Here is a 22,899-nt window from a genome sequence, read left to right on the forward strand (position 1 = left end):
TACTATAACAGTATTGCTGTCTACCCAGCCCTGCCCCTCTAGCCCCTCATTTTGGCCAAGCCTCGTCTATAGGGAGAGCTTTCACAGGTGTGGTCTGATTCACGTCTGCTATGTCCCATACTATGAGTATCTCTGGCCTGACTCGCCATGGAGTTCAGAGAGTGGAATAATTTGGGGTTATTCCAGGAGCCACAGACCCTAGAGTGAAGCACTTACCAGAAGCTAAGTGCCGGATGACGAGTTTGTGGCAGTGGTTCCAGTGACCAGCTTTAAATAAATAGAGGGCCTCCAAGTGCCTGTTGGATTCCATGTGTGCTCGCACTGCTTTGGCCTCATGAATCCACTCAGCAGGCACACAAAGCTTCTGGGTCAGGAAAGTCTCCTTAGCCCAAGATTCAGGGGTCTCCAATAGTTGACAGTGCCGGGTAAGTAGCTCTCGAACAGCTCTCTCACGCAGGCTGTAGGAAGAGATAAGTTGGAATGAATCTCATCCTCACTGATGGAGAAGGCTGCCTCAGACAGCTCAAACTGGGACAGTCTCTCAAACTTCAGGTCTTGATCCTTAGTGGATCACCTCAAACTTCACTAAAAATAAAAACCACCAAACCCCAAGGCCAATATGTCAGCATTTACTTTTAAAAAATTTCTTAAATTAATCCTCACCCAAGGATATTTTTCCATTGATTTTTAGAGACAGTGGAAGGGAGGAGGAGACAAAATAGAGAAACATCAATGTGAAAGAGACACATCCATTGGTTGCCCTTTACACCCTGACCAGGGCCGGGGGATCAAGCCTACAACCAAGGTACAAGCTCTTGATAGAATTGAACCCAGGACCTTTCAGTTGCAGAACGACACTCTATCCATTGAGCTAAACTAGAGCAGCATTTATTTTTTAAATAAAATAGAATAGAAAGTATCTATGCACATTGTATTTTCATGTTTAAAAAAGTCTGAAACTAATACTCTAGGAGCAACCTTTTGCTACTGCCCAGAAAGTCTTTCCATAGCTAGGATTGCTCCTTTATTTCCTTTCTAGTAATAGATCAGGACTGGGATAGGGAATTCTACACTCCACAGAGCAGTCCTCTGTAGTTCATTTCCAACCTTCTCCCTTTGGTCTCCCACATGGTCAGTACAAGTATGCAAAGTTGTTGTAAGTCTCTTCCTGGTTCTTTTTTATTTCCTTGTTCTTCTTTCTCAAAGCCATCAGCCTTCCTAATTCATTTTTCTCCTTCACCTCTAGATTTAGGCTAAACTTACTTTGTTTCTCTTAAGGTCCCCTGAGGAGAGTCCTTTTCTGCCTGGGCAAAGTGACCAGCCATTTAAGTTTCAATCCAAAATTATTCTCATCTTAGATTCTTCTCTGAACTCCTAGGCTTTTCAAGAATTCCCAATCTCTGCCAAAACCGGTTTGGCTCAGTGGATAGAGCGTCGGCCTGCGGACTCAAGGGTCCCAGGTTCGATTCCGGTCAAGGGCATGTACCTTGGTTGCGGGCACATCCCCAGTAGGGGGTGTGCAAGAGGCAGCTGATCGATGTTTCTCTCTCATCGATGTTTCTAACTCTCTATCCCTCTCTCTTCCTCTCTGTAGAAAATCAATACAATTAAAAAAAAAAAAAAGAATCATTTAAAAAAAAAAAAAAAAAAAAAAAAGAATTCCCAATCTCACAACTGTCTCTCCCCACTCCCCAACCCCACCCCAGCAAACAGGATCTGCTTTCCCAATGCCAACTTTGAATTATTAGTTGTCAAATCAGCCTGCCTTCTACCATGTGAAATTCCCCGTATCCTATATAATAAAAGGCTGATATGCAAATTGTCCGCTCTGGAGTTTTGACGACCAAGTTCGACTGCTCGCTATAAAGTGCACTGACCACCAGGGGGCGGCGGAATGATGGAAGGCCCCGGCCAGCAGCCTGGGGAAGGAAGGCCCCAGATGGCAGCCAGAAGGCCCCGATCGGCCCTGATTGCCAGCCAGGCCTAGAGACCCTACCTGTGCATGAATTTCGTGCACCAGGCCTCTGGTGTCTATTTAAACTCACAGGGAAAGTCTGGGGTCATTTTGCTTCCTGGGAAGGGAAGAGGAAAGCAAAACTCCTTAAAGGAAAGGCTGCACTAGATGCTTTATACTTTTACTCCTTTAATCTCCTGGTCACCTTTGAATGGGGATTAACACTATAATTTGATAGATTAAACCTGAGGCTTGGAGAGTACTTTACCCTAGGTCAAAGTGAGTACATGGTGGATCCAGAATTCAGTCAACTCTGACAACAACAAAACTAACTTCTTTCCATACCACACATTACAGATAGCGCAGCATAGTGATTAAAAGCACAGACTCTGGTTGTTTTGAGTTGGAAGCCTCTCTCTGCCATTTACTAGATATGTGACTCTGAGCAATGGTTATTTAATCTCACTGTGCCTTGGATTGCGCATCTGTAAAATAAGTAAGAGTGTCTATCTCATAGGTTCATTATGAAAATTAAATAAGTCAATATTTGTAAAGTACAACAGAGTATAAACATATTAAAAGGAATATAAAACAAAATACTATATAAATACTTGTTTTTGTTATTATTGTACTGCCATGCTGCCACCATTAACAAAACCCCTCCAAAAGTCACAGCACGAAGAAAAGGGAACCAAAGCATTACACATCTAAGCAAGGTTAAACTGGTAAATGCAGTACTATCAAACTTGAAAACTTAAGGGGTGGGAATGGTTGGATGTCAAAGAAAGGCCAGAGAGGGAGAAAGCCAGTAGAAAAAAGCAGGGGCCCTCCCTACTACGCCACTGCATCAGACCCACTGAAGCAGCTCCGTCAACACTATTTCTGCATATAGTAGTCCCCTACCCCTTATCTGAGGGAGACACATCCAAGACCCCAGTGGATGGCAGCTATGATGGATAGTACTTAACCCTATATATTAAAACATAGGTATGTTTTTCTTATACATACCTATGATAAAGTTTAACTTAAAAATTAGGCACAGTAAGAGATTAATAATCCTATCTAATAATAGACAAATATGCAAATTGACCATACCTCCGACACACCCACAAGCCACGCCGGCCATCCAATCAGAGCGAGTATGCAAATTAACCCAAACCAAGATGGCTACAGCCACAGAGAACAAGGTTTCTTAGGTAACAGAGGAAGCCAAGCTTTCCGCCTGCCCTTGCCAGGCCTAAGCCTCCACTCAAGCTACAAAGTTTCAATTATAGAAGGTAAACAAATTCAAACAAATGGCAGCAGAACGGAGCTTGAGAGAGCAAGCCAGGGTTGTCGGCGGCAACAGGGGAAGCAAAGCTTTCTGCACACCCTGGCCAGGACCACCCGCTTAAGGCAACAAAGTTTCAACTATAACCCCAACACAAATGGCTACCGGCCTAGGAGGGAGCCCCAGGCTTGGCTCTGCTCCAGGCTACAAAGTTTCAATTGTAGAAGGTAAATAAATTCCAGATTCCAGGGCCTCCGCTTGGGTTGCCAGGGGGCGTGGCCGGCCTGAAAACCACCACAGGTCCCTCGCTCAGGTCGCCCCACGCCCCAAGGGAACCCCACCCTGATCAGGGACGCCCTTCAGGGCAAACCAGCTGGCCCCCACCCCTGTGCCAGGCCTCTATCCTATCTAATAAAAGAGTAATATGCAGATTGGTCATCACTGCAACACACAATATAGCTGCCCCCATGTGGTCAAAGATCCTGCCCCCATGTGGACACAAGATGGCCAGCAGGAGAGGGCAGTTGGGAGGCACCCGGCCTGCAAGGGAGGGCAGTTGAGAGGGACCAAGCCTGCAAGGGAGGGAAGTTGGAGGTGATCAACCCTGCAGGAGAGGGCAGTTAGGGGTGACCAGGCCGGCAGAGGAGGGAAGTTGGGGGCAAACAGGCTGGCAGCAGAGTGGTTAGGGGGTGATCAGGCTGGCAGGCAGAAGCGGTTAGGGGCAATCAGGAAGGCAGGAAGGCAAGCAGTTGGGAGCCAGCAGTCCTGGATTGTGAGAGGGATGTCCGACTGCCCATTTAGGGATCCGACTGCCCACCGGGATCGGGCCTAAACGGGCAGTCGGACATCCCTTGAGGGGTGGTCCCATATCGGAGAGGGTACAGGCTGGGCTGAGGGACAACCCCCCTCCGTGCACGAATTTCGTGCACCGGGCCTCTAGTAACTAGTTATAAAATTGAATATAACAATAATCTATATATATAAAAGCCCAGTGACCGGAATGGCAGAACGACCGGTGGCTATGGCAGCCAACCAGCCTGATCTGAGCCCTGATCCCCCCCCCCGCCCCCAATACCCTGATTGGGGGTGGGGCCAACCAATTTTTTGCAGCCCCCCCACCCCCCGCCAGCCTGATGGGCTCCCGTGGGGGCAGGCCAGCCGGCCAGACCCCACCCATGCACGAATTCATGCACTGGACCTCTAGTACTATAATAAAAGTTATGTGAATGTGATATCACTCTTTCTCAAAATATCTTACTGGACTATACTCACCTTTTTACTTAAAGGAAGCACTTTATGGCTTCTCTGTGGCATACCCAAATTGTCACCATTAATACTCTTGTGCTTTGGGACCATTAGTAAGTAAAATACGGGTTACTTGAACACACCCACTGCAATACTGAGACAGTTGATCTGATAATCAAGATAGCTACTAAGTGACTAACAGGTGGGTAGCATATACAGCATGAATATGCTGGACAGTGCAAGATTTCATCATGCTAATCAGAATGATGTACAATTTAAAACTTATGAATTGTTTATTTCTGGGATTTTCCATTTAGTATTTTTGTACTCCAGTTGACTGCAGTTAACTGAAACCTTAGAAAATAAAACTGCAGATAAAGGAAGTACGACTGTAATTCTAAACACGCCACTCAAGTGCATCTCTGCCGAATGTAATGGGGTTTCCCCATCCAGGCATATCCTTTCTTTCCACTTACTCATTTTATATTCCAATTTTCTCAAGTTCTCTGAACCTTTCTAGAGATTCTCTGCAGTTCCCAGAGATCTCTTGTTCCTTCTCAGACTACTGAGAGGTCTTATAATAAATAATAAAATTTGAGCTCAACCAAAGACAGTTTCATTTCTAGCCTGTTCACATGAATATAGACACTCTGGGCTGTGGGTTGAATGGTCTTAAGGTTTATCACAAGGCTGGACCCGAACTACATTCTAAACACTTACTTGCTGAATTCAACACTGAGACTAACTCCTTTGGCACTGCCCTGCAGTGTAACATGCACCCAATGGGTTTGATGGCTTATCACTCACCTTGAGTTGTCTATGTGCAAGAGGACAAAGATGGCCCATTCCCAGAGCCCCTCACTTTCCAGTTGGCCAGCATAACTGGTCTGCAGCACACCCTCACACTGCTCTGAGAGATGGGTGTAGTTAAGAGCCCGCAGCATCTCCCACAAATGCCAGCTTAGGCGATAGTCCAATGGATCTGCTGTTATGCTTCGAGGCTCCAGCAGCTGGTTGAGATCATAATGTCTGAAAAGGAGAATGTGCTAAGAGTTACCATGTCCAGCCAGCAGACCATCTGCACTGAATGTCAACTGGTTTTGACTCAGAAGACAACAAAGGCAGGCACCTGCCAAAACCGGTTTGGCTCAGTGGATAGAGCGTCAGCCTGCGGACTCAAGGGTCCCAGGTTCAATTCCAGTCAAGGGCATGTACCTTGGTTGCGGGCACATCCCCAGTGGGGAGTGTGCAGGAGGCAGCTGATCGATGTTTCTAACTCTCTATCCCTCTCTCTCTTCCTCTCTGTAAAAAAATCAATAAAATATATTAAAAAAAAAAAAAAAGAAGACAACAAAGGCAGGCACCTGAGAGCAGAAGCATTTATGCCTCATAGTCTCCTTCTGACACTGTTGCATCTAGGTTCAGCCAGATTATAGAGCCTACCAAAAAAAAAAAAAAAAAAAAAAAGACACACCTTCTCTTCTGTGGTTATGTGATCTAACAGGTTTGCTGGTATTTGTTTGGCCTATATAATTCTACCATCTTCATACAGGGAGTCCCCACAGCTCTGACCCTTCCATTGGTTCATTATAGTATCAATCACTTTTCTTAACCATTTAAAAAAACATATACCTTAGTACCTTTCAAACTGTTCTATCTGAAGCTCTTGAAGTGCTAATTCCCCTGTTTGTTTAAATAGCTAACTAATCTTCATGACTAGTAAGCTACAGTCTGTATGTTGACTTGGATATGGCTTATAATTTTTAGCTTTGATTTTGTCTGCAGTGGGTATTATTCTTTATATAGAAACCCAGATGCCCTGGGTTTTAAAAGTGTCCCTACATTGACATTTATTTTTCTTCCGCTGGGGAACCAGTTTATTTGTTAAGTTCCTAGCTTGGAATTCCCAGATCATAAGAACTGTATAAACTAAGATAGCACACCTACAAGTTTTAAGGATCTGGAGCTTAGATTACCAAGCAGTAACTTTTCCCTGTTACCTAAGACCCCAGACATTTTATAACTTCCTAACACCTCCCTAAATAATGAGTAAAGTTCTTCTTAACCAGTGCTATCAAAATGAAGTTTGTGTGAAGATGAAAATGTTCTATAACCTGTCTTGATCAATATGATAGTCAATAGCCACATGTAGCTATTAAACACTTAAATAAGGCTAGTGTGAATAAGTAATTAAATTTTAAAAATTTAACTCACAATTCACATATACTGGACAGTGCAACTCTAGATTATTTTTAAGGGACAGGATGTGAATTTTACGTAAGGGTTTTTGTCACAGCAAGTCTACCTTTCATGAGAATAAGGTTTACTATCTCATTTTGACTTAGGTCTTATTTCTGACACCTTCAGATATCCCTCCTCTTATAAAAAACTGACATAGGATAAACTGCACATATTAAAACTGTACAATTTTCCTAAGTTTTAACATATCTATACACATGTGAAACTACCTCCAAGGTCAAGACAACAAATATACACATCACCTCCAAAATTTTCCTTTTGCTCTTCTGTAATCCTTCTCTTCTATGCCTCCCTATAACTACCATTCTCAGGCAACCACTGTTCTCCTTTTGGTCTTATAGATCAGTTTGTATTTTCCAGAATTTAACATAAACTGAAATAAATAGTAGGTACACTTTATAGGGTATTCTTTTTTTTTTCTCTCTTCTTTTTCAAAACTAAATAAAATTGTCTTCTGATTCATTCACTATGTTGTGTGTATCAAAAGTTCATTCCTTTTTACTGTTGAACAGTATTCCATTGTATAGATGCACCAAATTTGTTTATTCATGCAACTGTTGATGAAAATTTTGGTTGTTTCCAGTTTTGGACCATTATAAAGCTGCTATCATCAGCACTTTGGCATATGCTTTCATTCTCCTTGGATAAATACCTAGGAGTTGAAGGGCTGGACCATATGTCTGTAGGTGTATGTTTAGCTTTTTAAGCTGCCAAACTGTTTTCCAAAGTGCCAATATTATTTTCCATTTTTCACCAGCAGTGTATGGAAATTCCAATTGCTCCACATCCATGACAATTGGTACAGTAGGTTTCTTTAATCCTTAGCCATTCTTAGGTAAGTAGTGGTATCCCATGATGGCTTTAATTTGCATGTCCCTGTTGTCTATTGATGCTTAACGTCTTCTCATGGCTTGACATCCAGATCTTTGGTGAAACATCTGCTTAAATATTCTGCCCAATTTTTTAATTGGGTTGTGTGTTTTCTTATTGAGTTCTGAGAGCTCTTTATTATGTTCTGGATACAAGTTCTTTACCAGATATATGAATTGCAAATATGTTCTCCCAATCTGTCTTTTCATTCCTTAACAGGCTTCCAATGAGCAATTAATATATATATATATATATATATATATTTATATATATATATATTATATTTTTTTTTTTTTATTGATTTTTTTTACAGAGAGGAAGGGAGAGGGATAGAGAGCTAGAAACATCGATGAGAAACATCGATCAGTTGCCTCCTGCATACCCTCTACTGGGGATGTGCCTGCAACCAAGGTACATGCCTTGACTGGAATCGAACCTGGCACCCTTCAGTCCGCAGGCTGACTCTCTATCCACTGAGCCAAACTGGTTAGGGCACAATGAGCAATTGTTTTAAGTTTAACATTAAGTTTATGATCCATTTTGAACTAAATGAGTAATAGAGGTAACCAATGAAACCAAAAATTGAGGTAGACTAATCAAGAAAAATGAGAGAAGACATAAATTATTAATATCAGGAGAGAAAAAGACATAGTTACAGATCCTATAGACATTTAGAAATGATAATAAAGTCCTAGCTGGTTTGGCTCAGTTGATAGAGTGTCGGCCTGTGGACCGAAGGGTCCCAGATTCGATTCCTGTCAAGGGCACATACCTGGGTTGCAGGCTCCTCCCCAGCCCAGGCCTCCCCACCCCCGCTCAGGACACGTGCAGGAGGCAACCAGTCGATGTGTTTCTCTCACATCGGTATTTCTTTCTGTCTTTCCCTCTCTCTCTAAAAAAAAAAAGAGCCCTGACCGGTTTGGCTCAGTGGATGGAGCGTCAGCCTGCGGACTGAAGGGTCCCAGGTTCGATTCTGGTCAAGGGCATGTACCTTGGTTGCGGGCACATCCCCAGTGGGGGGCGTGCAGGGGGCAGCTGATCGATGTTTCTCTCTCATCGATGTTTCTACCTCTCTCTCCCTCTCCCTTCCTCTCTGTAAAAAATCAATAAAATATTTAAAAAAAAAAAATAAATAAAAAAAAAAGAAAAAAAAATTAATGGGAAAATATCCTCGGGTGAGGATTTAAAAAAAAAAAAGAAAAAGGATTAACAAAGAAATGTTATCATTTTATGCCAATAAATTTGGTGACTTTGAAATAGACAAATTCATTAGAAGAAACAAATGATCAAAACTAACTCAAGAATATATAGAAAACCTCAACAGCTCTATATCTGCTTTTTAATTGTTACTCGAGGATATGCTTTTATTTCTTATTTATTTTTAAAAAAATATATTTTATTGATTTTTACAGAGAAGAAGGGAGAGGGATAGAGAGTTAGGTACATGCCCTTGACTGGAATTGAACCTGGGACCCTTCAGTCCGCAGGCCGATGCTCTATCCACTGAGCCAAACCGGTTAGGGCGGAGATGCTTTTATTGAGTTGAGATAGAGAGAATCAAAGATAAGTTGCCTCCTACAAGTGTCCCAACAAGGGATCAAACCCCCAACCTTGGTATGTGCCCTGATCAGGAATCAAACCTGCAACCTTTCAGTGCAGGAGACAATGCTCCAAATGAGACACCTGGCCAGGGCAGCCCTGTATCTGTTTTTAAAACTGATTTTATAGTTGTGATGATAGTTATGTTAAAATGTTCAAACCACATACTTTAGTATATGCAAAGTGTATCTCATTAAAGTTGATTAAAATAAGTTTTAGATTTCTAAGTCTAGTTCCAAGGCTCTTTATACTCAACTACTATAAGTTACATTTTGGTGGTTTATACAGACTAATAGCAATTTGGTCATGTATGAAAGGGAAAGGACTCCCAAGAGCTCATGTGTAACTTTGATTTACCTGTCACTGTAGAGTTTTAGAAGGTGAAAGCAGACATCTTGAAGTGGTCTCCGTGAGTCTTGTTCTTCCTCGTCCACGTAACCAGAGCCCTCCAGGTATGAAGGAAGTGGAGAGCAGGCATACCTGTCACTCTCAGAGGTATTCTGAAGGTAAGAATTTGATAAAACAATACCTCAGCTGCTAGTGTGTTTCAAAGATGCCACCATGTCTCAATAACTCAAGACATGCATATTAAGAATGGTATGACACCCTCTAAAGGAATGTGTCAAAGATTTGAAACTTTAAATTTAGATTGGTGACATACTCCACTTGTCTTCAAGGGCCTGCCAAAGATTTTAGATAGCTCTCACTAATCCCACCACTTTTCTTGCCACAATTATTATTACATTTAGTTTCTTTAGTGTTCTCTTTTACCTGACAAATAAAATCAAAGATAATAAAAATGGAGAGAAAAAAAACAACCACAAACAACTGAAAAAATGATGGCATTAAACACAGTAATAATATTTTAACCTCCAAACTCACTAAGAAGGAATATGAAATGTGAACGTTTAGAAGAAAATCTTAGACCTAATTTGGGGCTATAGCAAGTTTGAGGTCAGGCAGTGTATCTCAGGGAATTCCCAAAAACAGCACTAAGAATGAAGAAAAACCCTCCCATTTGATGGGGGAAAAAAAAGTCAGTTGTGGAAACACATCTTATTGAATGAAACAAGAAGCAGACACTGTCCAGAGGCAGAAAAAAAGGAAAAAGTTTCCCATCAAATTTCTGAGGTTCTTTCCAACTTTACGGTATTTCCAAAAAAAGCAGAGAAAAAGTATTATGAAATGTGACTTGAAGGTTTTTTCTCTGGCAAAAACAGCACTACCTGATTGTTGCTTGGCTCTACTAGACACACATACCCGAAATGCTTCTTCATACATGCTGAGTGCCCTGGAAATGGAGGCTGTTGGTGGAAGCAAATACCAAAGATGGACAGCCAGGGAACGTTTCCAATCCAACTGGGAACACACATTAATTTGCTTCTGCTCTGAGAGCTGCCACACCTGCAGGTGACAAAATCACATTCACAGCTACAAATTACATTTACCTTGTTACTGCCCAGGTCTGCAAGTTATTCACTTATTCATATACATTTTAAATAATCTAAATAACAGTGTTAATAATCCAGAAATAAAATACAGTCCCTAGGTGGCAGGTGATGGGGTGAATTTAGATAACTACTGGTCTGAGAAGGGATAAGAACCACTGAGGTCTTTGTATTGCGCACAGTTGCCAACTTCTAAAACTTAAAGATGTGAATAAATTCCGACCAAATTTTTCATTTTTGAAAATTGACTTTAAGATGGCAATCAGGCCCTAACCGGTATGGCTCAGTGGGTAGAGCGTCGGCCTGCAGACTGAAGGGTCCCAGATTTGACTCTGATCAAGGGCATGTACCTTGGTTGTGGGATCTATCCCCAGTAAGGGGCATGCAGGAGGCAGCTGATTAATCGTTCTCTCTTATCGATGTTTCTAACTCTCTCTATCTCTCCCTCTTCCTCTCTGTAAAATCAATTTTAAAATTTTTTAAAAAGATGGCAATCAGCCCAGCCCACATGGCTCAGTAGTTGAGCATCACCCTATGAACCAGGACGTTATGGTTCAATTCCTAGTCAGGGCACATGCCCGGGTTTCGGGCTTGATCCTCCGTGTGGGGCATGCAGGAGGCAGTCGATCAGTGATTCTCTCTCATCATTGATGTTTCTATCTCTCTCTCCCCTTCCCTTCCTCTCTGAAACCAATAAAAACATATTAAAAAAAAAAAAAAGATGGCAATCATACAGGTAGACAGCAACAGAGACTTGGCTAACAATAATTATGGTATAGCACCCATAAAATGGAATAGAAGTGGCCATTAAAAGGAATCAGACTACTGGGCCGGTAAGACTCAGTGGTTGAGCATCAACTCATGAACCAGGAGATCACAGTTCGATTCCTGGTGAGGGCACCTGCGTGGGTTGCAGGCTCCATTGGGCGTACAGGAGGCAGCTGATCAATGATTCTCTCTCATCACTGATGCTTCTATCCCTCTTCCTTCCTCTCTCTGAAATCAATAAAAACATATTTTTTTTAAAAATGAGGCTGCCCAACATGAAAAGTATACATACACAGAAAGTAAAAAAAGTTGCATAACTGTTATGTATAATTGACGTTATATGAATATACAGTCATGTTAATATGCATACATGTATTTTAATATAAACTTAAATATGTCTAGAAAGACAGACAACAAATTAGTTATGTTGTTATCACTATGATATGGGATATGGTGAATATTAACATTTTTATTTCTATATAACTTGTTATTTGTCTTTTTTTAAACAATGTACATGTTGTACCTTTATAATTTTCCATTAAAAATTTCCACTAAAAATAAGTTGCTTAGGTTACACATAATGTACAATTTACAAAGATGGCTCTTTAACTAAGCAATCTTGAATTTGAGAAAATATGAGTTTATGAGAAAAGAGGAAAATACCGGTTTTCCAGCCAACAGGGCAAAGATGCGCAATCTCTCATCCTGGATGAAGCAGTCAGCCTGGAGCTGATGCCAGTCCATCAGCTGCATGGTAAGCAGCTCCCGGACAGACTGGCTACCCACCAACTGGGATAAAAGAAGGGCAAGACGATGATCTCCTGTAAGAAAAACAGAAGTGCTCGGTGATACTGAGGATTTAGACTTGTGATATTACTTGGGGGCATTACCTTATCTCTTCCTGCCTTCAGGATAGAGAACTGAACACCTGTGACTGCTTTCCCTGTAGTGCCAAAATATTGATCAAGAACTCACCACTTTCTGCTTGGGTAGAAAATCTTCAAAGTAGCTTAGCCTAAATTACACATGGATTATACAGTATACAGAGTTCACTGAAAGATCTACTATCACATTACTTCTGTGACCCTAGACAAGGCACTTCATCTATAAAATGGGGGAAAATAGCATCTGATTCAAAGGTTTGTAGCGAAAACTGAGATGGCAAAATTGATAATAAGCCCAACTAGAATGTGCTATATAATGACAGTGAGAAATAGCAAACTCAAACCTAAAGGAAAAATGTGTGTGTATGATATAAAGAGAATGGTTGAGTCCTTTAATCTCACAGGTCTAATAATCTCTTTTAAATAAATTTTTTAAGTACAAAGGGCTGGGACAACAGTGAGTCTAATTAGCCATAATATGAGGGGTAGAATTCCGGTTTATGATGAGCTGAGAAAAATTCTCTGTCTCCTAGTACAAACCTCCTAAAAAAGTCAAGGCCTTTTGTTTACGTATATGGGTCAGTACTTAAATGACTATTAAGTACTGCTCTCACAGAAACGAAGGCTCTCATAACGGTTTCCTTCATAAACTAAAGAGGCCTGGAGGAAAGAAATCATGCATCAGGACACATCTGGAAATGTGCTGCTAGGTCAAGCTGCCTCTCTGATGTATGTAGGTAACAAAAGAATGACTGGACTATGATTCATTAAATGCTGAGCCCACCTGACCATGCGCTGCTAGTATTCTAGATGAATAATAATAAAGGGAAAAAGTAAAAGACTATTTCTGTGTATCTACAGAACCCCAAAGAGAGGATTCAATAGCCAACAAATGTAAATATCCCGGGACACACTAAAGATGGTCAAATTCAGAGAAGAAACTGGCATGTTTTGATACAATCATTTAGATCATTTCTCTTTGTTCTGATCATACAACCAACCAATCAGCTTCTGACAATTCTTGACTTTTCAGACTTTCCCACTGATGAGAACATATACTTGAGCAAATGGCAGGATTCTACGGTACTTCCTTAAGTTGATTTAGTGTATGGTGTGAAGAAAGAATCTTTTTTACATGTGAATATCCAACTACCAAGCATTATTTGGTAGTTGAAAAGACTATCCTTTAACATTTAAATTGTGTTGGCACTTTTGTCAAAATTTACTAACCATAAGTGAAAGAATTTTATACTTGAATTCTCATTTCTGTTCCCTTGACCTGTACGTTCATCCTTATGCCAGCACATTGTCTTTATAGAATTTTTTCAGAAAGTGTTGATACTGTTGAGGTTTTTTTACAATTCCACGTAAGGATGAGGACCTGCTGGAGATTTTGATACTGTGTGGAACGTACAGGATGGGGCAAAAGTATGTTTATAGCTGTGAGTATGAGAAACAGAGTTTATGCTTGGATTATTCTTTATTAATTATTATTTTGCATATGAACAACTATAAACCTACTTTTGCCCTACCTGATAGAGATTAACTTGGGGAGAACAGACATCTTAACAATTCTGAGGTTTCCAATCCATTAGTGGTTCTCAACTTGGACAGTTTTGCCCTCCAGAGAACATTTGGCAGTATCTGAAGATATTTTTGGTTGTCACAACTAGAAGAGAGAGAACTCTTGAGTAGATGGGCAGGGATCCTGCTAAATATCCTACAATGCCAGGGCAGCCTCCACAACAAAGAATTGCCCGCTAAAAATGCCAATAGTGCTGAGGTTGAGATATATTCCATGAACATGGACTGTCTCTTCATTTATTTAGATTTTTTATTTCTCCAACAATGTTATATAGTTCTCAGTGTATAAGTCTTACACTTTTGTTACATTTATTCCTTAAGTATTTGAGTCTTTCAGATGCTATTATGTATGGATTTTTCAAAATTTCACTTTTAGATTTTTGTTACTAAAATACAGAAATACAACTAAATCTTATATATTGACCCTGAATCCTGAGACCTTGTTGAACAAGTTTGTCAGTCCCAATACCTTTTCTGTGAATTCCATACGACTGTTTACATACAGAATCATGCTGGCTGTGAATAAAGACATTTCTACCTCTTCCTTTATTACTATTTGTTGTTGTTAATCCTCACCAAGGAAATTTTTTCCATTTATTTTTAGAGAGAGTGGAGGGGGGGGGGGGAGAGGGAGAGTGAGAGGAAGAGAGGGAGGGAGAGGGAGAATGGTTGCCTCCCGCATGCTTCCCAACTGGTACCAGGCATTGATCCTGCAACCCAGGTACTGCCCTTGATCGGAAATCAAGACCAAGACCCTTTGGTGCATGGGTCAATACTTCAACCACTGAGCAAAAGCGGCCAGGGTTCTACCGCTTCCTTTTTATTTTTGAATATATTTTATTGATTTTTTTACAGAGAGGAAGGGAGAGGGAGAGAGAGTTAGAAACATCGATGAGAGAAAAACATCCATCAGCTGCCTCCTGCACACTCCCTACTGGATATGTGCCCGCAACCAAGGTACATGTCCTTGACTGGAATCGAACCTGGGACCCTGAATCCGCAGGCCAACGCTCTATCCACTGAGCCAAACCGGCTAGGGCTCTACTGCTTCCTTTTTAATCTGTATTAACTTTTGCTTCTTTTTCTTGTTTGAATACACTGGCTACAACAACCATTACTGTACAGAAATGGTGTTCCTAATCTTAGGGTATAATCACTTAGTCTTTCAAACATTAAGTATAATGCCAAGCTGTAGGTTTTTTGTAGGTTTGCTTTGATTAATAATGTCATCATAGGATGAGTTGAAAAAATGCTCCCTCCTGTATTTTCCAGAAGAGTTGTAGAAGACTGGTATTAATTCATCTTTATAAATATAAAAGTTCACCTGTGAAGACATCTGGATGTAGGCTTTTCTGAGTGAAGATTTTAAACTACAAACCCAATTTCTTTACTTGTTATGGATCTATTTAGATTTTCTACTTTTGGTTGAGGCAGTTTTGATTAATTTATACTTTGTTAGAAACTTGTCATTTTTATCTAAGTAGTTGAATTTGTTGCCATAGATTTTCTCATAATATTCCCTTTTCTGTAGAGTTAGTAATGATATTCATTCTTTCACTTATGTCTTTGGCAATTTATGTCTTTCCTTTTCTCATCGTCAGTGTAAAAATTTTTAACTTTTGCCCAGCCGGTGTAGCTCAGTGGTTGAGCATTGACCTATGAACGAGGAGGTCATGGTTCAATTCCTGGTCAGGGCACATGCCCGGGTTGTGGGCTCAATCCCCAATGTGGGGCGTGCAGGAGGCAGCCAATCCATGATTCTCTCCCATCATTGATGTTTCTATCTCTCTCCTTTCCTCTCTCTGAAAGCAATAAAAATAAATAAATAAATAAATAAATAAAGAGTAACTTTTGCCTTGGCTGGTGTAAGCGTCATCCCACGCACCAGAGGTCTTTGGTTCCATTCATGGCCAGGGCACATGCCTGGAGTTTCAGGCTCAGTCCCCAGTAAGGGGTGTGCAGGAGGCAGCTGATCAATGTTTCTCTTTCTAAAATCAATAGAAACATTTTAAAAACTGTAATTTTCTTGATCGTTTAAAAAAATGAACTTTTAGTTTTATTGACTTCTCTGTTTTTATATTTTCATTTTCACTAATTTCTGTCTGATCTTTATTATTTCTTCCCTTCTTCTACCTTTAGGTTTAACTTTTGCTAGTTTCTTAAGGTAAAAGTTTAGGTTATTTATTCTTGTTGGGTAATTAACAGGTAACACTGGTTGACATGTTTAAGTACTCTATACAACTGATTTTCTGTTTAGTTGTTCTACCACTGATTGAAAGCAGAGGGAGTAAAGCAAAAATTTAATCTTAGGGTAAGGAGAAAAAAAAGGGGGGAAAACAGTTTGTGAATAAGTTGAAGGATCAGACTTCTGACACTCCTTAAGATCCTCTCCCATTACACTAAGTGTGCTGGTGAACATAACTTTATCTCTTTAATGATTCATAATCTTTATAGCATTATAGAAATTCTTGCTTATCTGCATTTTCTAGTTTTATTACAAGTGTGTACATAGCATGTAAAATTCAAATACTTTTAATTAAGTAAATTTAATGTTTAGAAGACACAGTCCCTATTCTGGAGGAACCAGCAATCTTCCTGCGAAGTCTATATTTAATACTCATGATAGAAGACAAAAGCAAACCCATAATTAAGGGGTAGCGACTGCGAGTGGGAAGTAGGCAGAGGTATAGAGAAGGACCATATGCTCACCTGATTGCTGGGCCAGAGAGCAAGCCTCACTGATCCTCTTGCCCGTGAGGTAGCTAAAAACAGCCTCCACAGGGTTGCCTTTCCGGGTTAAAGAGACCTCCTCCTCAATTTGAGGTGCGGCAGTCTGGGATAGCCAGCGAGAGAAAGCTCTTCTTCGCTCCAGAATATGAATGTATTCACTGGGTTCATCCAGCTGGCTGTCAAGCTCCTTCAGGTGGCCCCATAGAGCTTCACATAATGTCCATGTTAGGCTCCACTGCTTCACAACTAAGGAAGAGACAGGAAATCAATGCTATGACATAAAGCCTTACAATAACTACAGAGGGGCATCACTCCAATTGTGGTGTAAAAATACATAAATTAGTAACTACCCCAACCACTCAAGCTGATTTCCCTGAATGTCTCTACCTCACTCAGCTATGTCTTATAAGTTCGAGAGGTGTGTGGTGTAACTGCTTGCTCACTCTGTTTCTGTGGTACTTACACAACAAATGTAACTCGATGCTCCTTTAAACAGTTTCCTCTAGCCTAATTATGGCTAAAATAATCTCAAATGCTAAGGGGGAAAAAGTCATTTGATTTGATCAAATTCTGTTTACAAAATGCTTTAAAAACTATAAAGTGCTCTAAAAACTTATGAGGGCTTATTCTCTCCTGGTAAAGGCACAGTTTAACATTTAGTGAATTAAATGACGGTATTCAAAGCACTTAAGAGTAAGTCAGCCCTAATATACAGGTGTGAGTATGCAAAACAGTTTATTCTTGCATTATTATTTATTGTAATATTTTACATATGAACTGTAAACCTACTTTTGCCCCACTCAGTATACAATGTGACTATATACTGATAGTAGTTACTATCTTCATTTTGCAGACGAGGAAGTGAGCTAGAGTGCTAAGTGACTTGCTCAATGTTACGGGCAATATGTAGCAGAGCCAGGATTCAAACCGAAGTATGAGTCTAACACTATACTCTTAACCACTATGTATATTGCCCCTCAAGAAGGAAAACAGAAAGGAAACACTGTTTACAAGTATGTGCTAGAAAGATGACTCACATGTTTGAAAAGAAGAATATGGAAGCAAACACAAAGAACTGAACAGAATTCCTAAATGTGTGGTATGGAACATTCTAAAATAATCACCGTTTTTCAATAAAGGTGATGTTATGAAATACTGTGAAACATGTAATTATCATTTTTCTGTTATTTGAAATAATAAGTTCCCAAACTGAAAAAAGACCTTTATCCAAGTATTGGTTCTGAAAAACATAGTCACAATAGTTATAGAGAGACATCAGGAAGGGAGCTAAAGACACAAAAATTGTTGGGAAGACCAAGCGGGACTTGAGGAATGGGTAAAATTTAGAAAGGTAAGAAGGAACAAATCTCTCTCTTCCTATGTTCTCTGCATGGGGGAAGGAATGCAATTTCATAAATCCAGATTTGACGGGCTATAGTTCCTTTGAACAAAAACTTGTATGTTAATGGCCATAAGAATAATTGTAAACAATGGTATAATTTCTCTTTGCTTGGGATTTTGCTCATCCAACGCAACTGTAGACAAGTGCTCAGGCATCCACCTACTTATTACATTGGCACATTGAAATTTATCCTCCTATGTACACATATTACATCCCTGTTCCTAGGACATCAAATAGAAGCCTAGTCCAGTGGTCGGCAAACTGCAGCTCGAGAGCCACATGCGGGTCTTTGGCCCCTTGAGTTTTTAACAAAGGCCAGCTTAGGAGTACCCTAATTAAGTTAATAACAATGTACCTACCTATATAGTTTGTTTAAAAAATTTGGCTCGCAAAAGAAATTTTAATTGTTGTACTGTTGATATTTGGCTCTGTTGACTAATGAGTTTGCCGACCACTGGCCTAGTCCATACTTACTTTGTGCTTCCAATAAATCTCCCGATGCTTCCTTAACCCAATCTGCATAGTCATGAATGACAGCAACTCCTGGATTGGGAACAATGAGAGGACACAGCTCATCCACATGGACAGTACTATGTTTTAATTTGAGCTCCAGAGGTATCTGGTATAATTGCAGGTCTTCATCCAGCTTCTTTTTTCTGAAACTTAGTTTTTCCAAATGAACTTTGAATGGGGACTCATTTAGGCTACAAGGGCAAATGATAAACAAGATAGAAAATAAAGATAAGACAAATGCTAGAATTTTCCTACAACCAAAATGGCTTCTTTTTATGATTACAAATAGAATGCAAAATATGATTTCAAAGGAAATCAGTTAGACTTGGAACCCACTTCAGCATATATCTAGACACTATAAAATCCAAGGGCCAAAATCTGTGTGATACCCATTTCTCAAATTATACTTCGTAAGGTATCAAAAGACTCCAAATTAAGATAAGCATATAGTCAATCTGGAATTGACTCAATTTTTAAGATTGATATTAACAACCACCAAAATATCAAAACACCATGCATAACTCAAGTTTAGGATCAACATTCCTGAGTTTCAAAAGATGTTGTTTATTTCTTCAAAGTCAACTTTAAAATCCTATATAATAAAAGCGTAGTATGCAAATTGTCCCTTTGACCGGAAGTTGTCTGGGAGTTCGACCAGGGGGTGGGGCTGGCTGGGGGAAGGGAGGGAGTACCCGGCAGGCAACTGGCAGCCACTAGGGACCCTACCAGTGCACAAATCTTATGCACTGGGCCTCTAGTCTATGAATAATAGGTGATCATAGCCACTTAATCTGTAAAGATAGAGCAATTTGTTATAATTATAAAAAGTAAATAGGGAACTATTATATATTTTACACAAGACAACTGTATATATACTAATAACTACCAGGAAACTATACTTGTAATCTATATGGTAAAATATAGAATATAGAGTACTATAAGCACACATATGTAAATATTAATGGTGGGTATTGTGTAGAAATATATAACATATGTAGTTATCAATTGTCACCTTATTTCCAAATACTTATGTATGGATTACCCACAATTCATGTTCTTTTTATCAGGTCTAAGATACAGGATGTGTTTAGCTGAGAATTTACTTTATATATGAAGAAATGGTAAATACCTACATGAGAAAATAAATACAATGACTAATGTAATAAAAGGATGAAGCCCAAGGAATGCTGCAGCATTAGCTTTGGGTCTGTTACGTTTCTAACAAAAGTTTAACCACTAGATATTACCTTTACCTTGATGGTACAAATGGAATTATCTTACTAATCATTTCAGTTTTTAATTACATAAATATCTTCTGCTATCTAAAATTGTGCTAAGAATATATCTAGAAAAATTTCCTTATGATAAAAAGTTTTTCTCACCTACCATGTTGCCTTTCTCAAAAAGCATAAGGAAATGTGACTCACGATTTAACAGTTACTGGGTTAGGCAGGAATCCATATTCCACAGAATCAGCAGTCTGATGATTTTCCAGTTCATGAGAGCCACTCAGCTGTTCTCCACTATTAGCAAGAGTCCAGTTGGGTCCCCAACCAACCCGAAATGAGCGTCCCATAAATAAGGCCATGTCCATCAAAAGTTTCCCCCTGCCATAGGTAACAGACTTTTCAAGAGCGACCAGGCCTGGTTGTCTGCGAGTTCCCACTGTTTTCAACTGGACCTCAGGGACAGGGCTGGGTACTGTAAACACAGAGGTCAGGGGTGGAGGGACAGACCAAGCAGATGTGGATGGGATATTCATCAACGATGATGTTCTGGGAGTGCGACATTCTTGCACAGAGGCACTTGGTGAAAAAAGAACTCCACTTGTAAATTTTGATTGTAGTAACCCACCAACTAAAATAAGGGGAGGGGAGTAAAAGCTATTAGAAAATACAGACTATTGCTTCTTGAACAACAATAATCAGTGAGTTTGAAATTATAGTTTTACCAAACTTACTAAATCAGATATAGAAAACCAGAAGCAGGTTAAATCAGATACTGGAGAACTTACTCTTCCAACCAGAAAATCAAGGCAAGAATTCTCATGATATCAACAATAGCAACATTAATAAATACAACTACTACCATTTTAAAAGATTATCTAGCACTTATCTGTAGCAGACTCTGCATAAGCATTTGTATACATTGTTTCATTTCATCTTTCAGTAACTTCATTGAGTGAGAAATATTATTATCTTCATTTTACAAGTAAAAAAACTGGACTCGAATCCAAATCCACAAAGCTACTAACCTGGCAGGACTGAAAGATGACACCAATGCTCATGCCCTTTATCAGAATGCCAAATATAACGGTTTCTTAGTCAATATGAAAAGCTTAGTTAATAAGATCAGAGTTCTACCACTGTGATGCTCAACTGAGGCATCTTGTAATTGTGATTGCACATGTGCCTTTCAGAAGACAGCTCTTGTTACTGTTGCCTGCTTCCCGATTTTTATATGGTTCCTTTCTAAAGCAAGGAGTCAGTTATTAAAATATGAGATTTTCATGTAGTGCCCATCATGGAACAGATTTGTGAATGTTTAACTGATGCTTTACTAGTTAAAGTATTAAAGAAGGAAGTTTAATGTATTAAGGCACTCAAAGAATTGAAAAATAAACGTTTAATTTTTAAAATAACAAACAAATCTTTTCCCGGTAGTTCCTCTGCTTTTCAATATTTCAACATTACATCTGCTTATGTCCTTTGTTGACCACAGGACTCTATCTCTAATCTCACACACATAGATGCAAGCCCACTAGAAAAGGGAAAGTTTTAAAATATGTAATGATTTCCTTGGGAGTCTGGGAAGGTTTGGAGAAAAGAATCTGACAAGTTTTGTGCATTATGAGAAGCAATATTTGCCCCTAAAAGGCAATAAGGACAGTGTCAGAATTGCAAAATAAGTATAGTACAGGACAACTTGCTATTTCCTCAAAGGCCTCATAGAAATTAGAAAATTTAAGATTATCTGATTCACACTCATAAGCAAATGAAAACATAAATCTAAACAAAACACAAATGCTTTTTTCTCCATATAACTTTTTTTGTTGGCACCAATAAAGCAAATCATGGTTTTTTAAAAACTGGCCCCACCTAACAGGTATGTATGAGTACATTTCCTCTTGACATCCTGGTCATAGCCATTAGGGGGTATTTGCTAGAGAAGTTGATTCAATTTAGAAGATATGTGAAAAACAAGACTTTATGGTGTTCTTATAAAATAGCATCTTTTACAGTACCTAATGAACGGGATTTTGATGTTTGGGATGCTGAAATGGGGAGTCTGGGAGAACAGATTTCTTGAGAAGTATCTGCTTTAGAAGGAAGGCGGCTGAAGCGTTGATCCAGGACCATATCTGTATCTTCCTCATCAGCAAGTAATGATGCTTTCATGATCTAAAAAGGCAATATCTATAGAATGAATGTGCTCCACCAAATCCAAAGGCCATAAAAGAAAAACGCAGTTGACAACCACCAATAAATTGCTCTGTCTCAATGTTGTGCCAGAGCAGAAATATTTGTATAACTGACTCAATTACACTTGTATGTACCTGAAGGGTAGAAGTTATTAATACTCCTCTTCCTTTGTATTTACAGTCTTAATAGGGCCTGCCTGGCATGTAGAAATCACTCTCTCGTTTGTTAAATGAATGATGTCAAAGTCAAACATAAGCCAAAGGCTAAACTCATAACAGGCCAAAAGGCGTGGGCAGGGGGAAGTTGAGATAGAGCTTAAAGAAATCTGCATCTACTAGTTTTGTTTTGTTTTTAACTTCTAGCTTTTGTGGAGCACTTTCAAAGAGCCTCAAAACCACTCTATGAAGTAAACAAAACAATATTTTATAGAGAAAAATCATTGCTCATAGTTATTAAGTGACTTGCCTAAAGTCATATACTAATATTTCTAAAACTGGGTTTAGAGTCCAGGCCTTCTGATCTCAACCCAGTCTTTCCTCCCTGAATGGGAAAATAAGGCTCAAACATGGGCCATGTTTTTTCTTATTCCAATGACAGAGGAATTAAATGCTCTTAAATGAAGGAAGACACCTGATGTTATGCAAGGGAAATAAATATTAGTTTGGCTTCCTGTTGTGGTAGGGATGGGTTAGGAGTTCACCTGTAAGACATGTGGATTAATTCCCAGTGAAGATGCAATGTGTGTTGAGGCGGACACAGGCTCCTGATCCTCAGGCACGCTCTCTTCTAACATGGAATCCAAAACTGGCTCCTGGGTGATATCTACCATGTCACTGTCCAGTTCCACAACCCTCCCTAACTGCTCCACCTCTGGGCTCTGGCTCTGTAGACAGCAGAAAGATCAGGGAAGCAGCATTAAATTACACCAAATAGACATAGAGCTTCAAGACA

General features: G+C 39.7%; 1 protein-coding gene across 6 annotated transcripts in view; it reads right to left on the bottom strand.

Annotated features, from left to right (window-relative positions):
• The window catches only part of NUP98 (nucleoporin 98 and 96 precursor), a 103,851-nt gene that overhangs the window by 3,318 nt on the left and 77,634 nt on the right, over window positions 1-22,899 (bottom strand). For all 6 annotated transcript variants that reach the window (XR_008558014.1, XM_054725605.1, XM_054725608.1 and 3 more), the window contains 10 exons: window positions 22,649-22,831; window positions 21,771-21,927; window positions 19,954-20,383; window positions 18,488-18,717; window positions 16,591-16,857; window positions 12,077-12,234; window positions 10,458-10,601; window positions 9,555-9,697; window positions 5,277-5,498; window positions 217-458 (listed from right to left, as the gene is read on the bottom strand). Coding sequence is in view for 5 of the 6 variants with exons in the window: in XM_054725605.1 (XP_054581580.1) it covers window positions 217-458; window positions 5,277-5,498; window positions 9,555-9,697; window positions 10,458-10,601; window positions 12,077-12,234; window positions 16,591-16,857; window positions 18,488-18,717; window positions 19,954-20,383; window positions 21,771-21,927; window positions 22,649-22,831 (2,176 nt within the window). In the remaining variant the exon portion in view is untranslated. The remainder of the gene's footprint in view (window positions 1-216; window positions 459-5,276; window positions 5,499-9,554; window positions 9,698-10,457; window positions 10,602-12,076; window positions 12,235-16,590; window positions 16,858-18,487; window positions 18,718-19,953; window positions 20,384-21,770; window positions 21,928-22,648; window positions 22,832-22,899) is intronic.

Source organism: Eptesicus fuscus, chromosome 13 (genome assembly GCF_027574615.1).
Source record: "Eptesicus fuscus isolate TK198812 chromosome 13, DD_ASM_mEF_20220401, whole genome shotgun sequence".
In the NCBI taxonomy this organism is placed as follows: Eukaryota; Metazoa; Chordata; class Mammalia; order Chiroptera; family Vespertilionidae; genus Eptesicus; species Eptesicus fuscus.